The sequence below is a fragment of the Henckelia pumila genome, chromosome 2 (assembly GCF_033568475.1).
Source record: "Henckelia pumila isolate YLH828 chromosome 2, ASM3356847v2, whole genome shotgun sequence".
Lineage (NCBI taxonomy): Eukaryota > Viridiplantae > Streptophyta > Magnoliopsida > Lamiales > Gesneriaceae > Henckelia > Henckelia pumila.
This window is the reverse complement of record NC_133121.1, coordinates 108,662,312-108,666,571: the sequence shown is the minus strand read 5'-3', so window position 1 is coordinate 108,666,571 and position 4,260 is coordinate 108,662,312. Positions and strand designations below refer to the sequence as shown.

At 33.3% G+C, this 4,260-nt stretch overlaps 1 protein-coding gene across 1 annotated transcript; it reads right to left on the bottom strand.

Annotated features, from left to right (window-relative positions):
• Positions 1 to 298: 298 nt before the first annotated feature.
• On the bottom strand, positions 299 to 3,375 carry LOC140880854 (probable purple acid phosphatase 20). Its single transcript, XM_073285685.1, has 5 exons — positions 3,147 to 3,375; positions 2,742 to 3,033; positions 1,712 to 2,286; positions 717 to 805; positions 299 to 604 (listed from the first exon to the last, which is right to left on the bottom strand). The coding sequence occupies exons 1-5, from the start codon at positions 3,345 to 3,347 to the stop codon at positions 400 to 402; spliced, it is 1,362 nt and encodes a 453-aa protein (XP_073141786.1). The 5' UTR covers positions 3,348 to 3,375; the 3' UTR covers positions 299 to 399.
• Positions 3,376 to 4,260: the final 885 nt, after the last annotated feature.

The following is a 4,260-nucleotide window of genomic DNA, read 5'->3' as shown; positions in this document are numbered from 1 at the left end:
AAAAAAATGTTTGGATATTTATTTTATATTAATGGTCAAGAAGATGTTTGAACAATTAGTTTGTACAAATCTTTCAATTCTAGTTTAACTCGTATTTTCTTTATTCTAAATACATTAAAAAAAAAAGCTTTAAATTGTTTTTTAAAAACTGTATTTGAAGAACACATGTTAAAAAAATCTAAAAAAACATTTTAAAAAAATAAGTTGTACGTACGTATTCTTAAAGTTTCATACAATATTTATAAAGATATATAGTAAAGAACAAGTTGACCTTTTTTTTTAAAAAAAAATCTGCAATCTTTTACTGCTTAGTTCGAACTGAAAGTAATGTGATACATATATTATAATTAACTAGATACATAATGATTCGAAGAATTCATAGCAATAATCAAACATGATCTACAGGTCTCGCATAATCTTATTGTCACAATTAGCAGAAACGGAAGCAAGACTATTGATCCAGACTTGATCGGATGCAAAAGAAACATCGTCGTCGTTCCGATGCCACGTCCACACGCCATGAGTCGCATTCGATATCTGGAATTGCCCGTGCCCAAAGCTTGCCTCCCTGAATGCAGATATATTTGGTTGTGGTTCCATATACCTGTTTAATTCATTACATCACATGATATATTAATTATTATTAATTAACAGTTATTTTTTTTTTGTTTTTTTTAATCCGGGGAAAATAAATTAAAATGAATAATATTGCTTACCTGGAGGCCAACCCTTCGCGGTTTCCTCCATCCCCGATAGTGATGTACACCGGCCCACATTCATCGGCTTTATCCTTGTACACTCGGACCTTCATTATTATTATGTCACAAAAATATAAAATAAATTTAATTTCTTCAAAAAAAACATATATATACAACAAATTGTTAATTTCATCAACCAATATTTAATTTACGTCAATTCCTTTTGTTGCTGTTCAACTGACTCATTTAAATTGACAAGGAATAAGTAAATAAAGTCTAAAACTACCTGTCTTTCCTTTTTTAAAAAAAATTAGCAACAATATCGGGAAGGGTAATTATTTTGCCTTTAAAACCTAGGACTTCCAAATCATTATTTGGACACAAAAATTGTACCTTAAAAAATTAGTTGTATCTTAAAAAAAATAATTATACAAGTTCAGCTTTTTCTAAAATATTTTTATTTATAAAACAGAAGTGATTTTAACATTTGCATGCATAAATGTTAAAAAATGATTTCGTTTTCCTCGATATAATTTAAAACAAAAGCTTATAATTAAAAACTAGAAATTAATATAGCTTCCAAAACAACACTTTTTTAAGTGATTTTCAAAACTATTTTTATAACATAACACTGCACTTTTAAAAGAATACTTTTGATCTTGTGGTTTTTCCAACAAAACAGGCTCTAAATAATGTCCTACTAAACACCTTTTTTATTCGAAAAAAAAAGTCATTTTTCCCTCATATAATACTATTATAACATGCGAAAAAATATACTCAACTCAATTGTCAAACTGGGAAAAAAAAAGAAGTTATCCGTGTAATGCATCACACGTTATCTTTAAAATTACAAAATTATCTTGACAAAAAAATATTTACACTATCTACATAATTAGTAATAGTTTTATAAACATCTTTTAATCGAAATAATTATATAATTTAAAGAAAACGTGTAAACGTTCTTTATGTGCACTTATAGTTTTTCCGCAAGAAAGTATGTATATGTATCTTACAAATCGCTCATAAGCATGGACATGGCCAGCAAAAACAGCGTCAACACGAGCACCATATATCAACTCCTCCAAAGCCTTCTTCATCTCCACAGATTCCTTCTCCCCTTGATGAGCCTCGTTCGAATTATACCACGGCGCGTGAACCACCACGATCAGCCACGGTGTCTTCTTCCGGTTCACCCTCTTCAGATCGGCCTGCAACCAGCTATACTGACCCGAACCCGGCTTGAAATCCGTGTAAGACCCCAGCATAACAACATGAACACCAGCTACTTCGAAAGAGTAATATAGATTAGAAGACGAACCACTCTCGTTATACGGCATCACCCATCTCGCGTTGTAAGATGTAAAGCTCTCGCCATGGAGAATCGGTATGTTTTCGACCTCGTGGTTGCCTTGTGTCACCATCCAAGGCCGATTGCTCGCCAGCGGCTGAACCAACCGGCCGAACGTGTCCCACAATGGTTGGATAAAATCCGCGTACGACAGGTCGCCGGGTAGTATCAAAATATCGTAGTTTGATTTCGAAATGTGTTGGAGGGTTGAATTCGTCCATCCTGTTTGTCCAAGATCACCTGCGCTAGTCCACGATTGATACAAATACAATCAAATCACCGGGATTAGATAGTGTAACTTTTAGCAACCACTTCCCAATTTTTTAAAGAAATTTCAAAATTTAATTAAGGAAAAACTGATTTTCGTCCTTTAGTTTTGTCGCTTTGCGATATCGGTTCTCTATGTTTTTATATTTCAGTTTTAGTCCTGTAAATTTCGATTTTTGATAATTTCAGGCCTTTTTATTCGAAAATACTTATGTGCCACTATACACGTCATGCAGCTCCACATTAGCGCTACATCAGAAAATAGAACTAAAATTGTCGAAAAAATAAAGATAACGAACTAAAAATAAAATCTGAAAATATAAGAAACCAAAATCGACAAACATAAAAAACTAAAAAAAAAACAATTTTTCTTTTTTAAACTTTATTTTGTTTAAGAGTGGCTTCTTGATCAAATCTCATATGTATACCTATGATGGCGAATTTGATCGGGAATTGTGAGGGAGGTGTCTTGAAGTTGAACTCCGGCGAAGAAGTCGCGCCGCAACGGTAATAGTACACCGTGTTTGGCATCAGTGGACCGATGATTACGTGGTGTATTTCGCCGGAAACGTACGTCAAGTAGTTATATCTATCGATAGTCCCATTTGCCGAGCGAGTATTAGCTCCCGGAGATGTGCCGTAGTACACAACAGCTGGGGTGGGTTCTTTAGTTATCCATGAGATTTTCATGTCATTCTCCCCGCTCAAGGATACGTGCACCTACAAAACGATACACGGAACAATTTTCATTCACTTATTGGATATACAACATTTCAGTCAGCTAGTCGATACTCATCTAGTTGTTCATATCGATTGATCATGATAATTAGTACCTGCTGTGGAGATGTTCCATCGTCGTCTTCGAGTTGGTTCAATAAAGGCTGGAAAAGAGTCTCCCTCGGCGGCGGACGAACGTAGGCGGCGGAGACAAGGCCTCCGGCGAAGTACACCGCCACTGCGAATGACAATACGGCAACATAGGATTTTCGAGACATGTGTGGCTTAATTTGGATACAGTTTGAAATTGGTTTCATTGTATTGATATATATGTCGTGACAGTATGTATATATATACATGTATTGCGTAAGTGTGAATCTTGGTGGCGCAGAAGGGACACCAAACGCAGTGGAGGCCACACACGTTTATCGCACATCGCTTGTGGTTTGCCCATTTAATATTTCAGCAAATACGTGCACGTATGATTATTTTTTTCGGTTCAAATCCCATTCGAATCAAAAAAAAAATTTTTGGCTCCAGAATATTTAATTTCATTGACTCAATTGGTTATTGACCACAAATTATTTAAAGTTTAATTGACGATTATATTCAATAAAGTTACAAGCTTAATTATACCGTGAAAAAAATTGTATAGAGTTTAATTAAGAAAACCGAATTTATTAATTCCAATTCCATCCGAATAAATCAAATCAAATATACATTAATGTCACGGATCTATATCTATGAAAAGTTAATCTGAACAACGAATCGGAATTTTGCCATGATATAAAAACGAACCTATAATTAAAGAATAAAAAATCCCGATTCAATTATAGGTTCGTTAATCCTCTAAGTACGTAAAATCTTTTTAATTTATGCATGTAAATGTTTTGATTAAAATTTGTTCATTTCGTTATCTAGATTTTGATTATATATTTTATTTTAAAAAATTTATCAACTAGGGGCTTTCTAGATTATGTTAAAAAAAAAAAGAAAACCAAAAAATGCTTTTTATGCTTGCTTATATTTAGAAAGATTTTGTACTCTTTAAAAAGAAAATTCAACTTAATAAGCCTGATATTGCCAAACTTACAATTTAGCAACAGCACTCAACTGATTTTTTTTTTTTTTTCATTTGCTGAAAAATAATAATAAAAAATAATTGGTTTTAGTTGCGGACGTGGACAGTGAAATGAACGGTTGCATGCATGCATATGTAATATCCACATG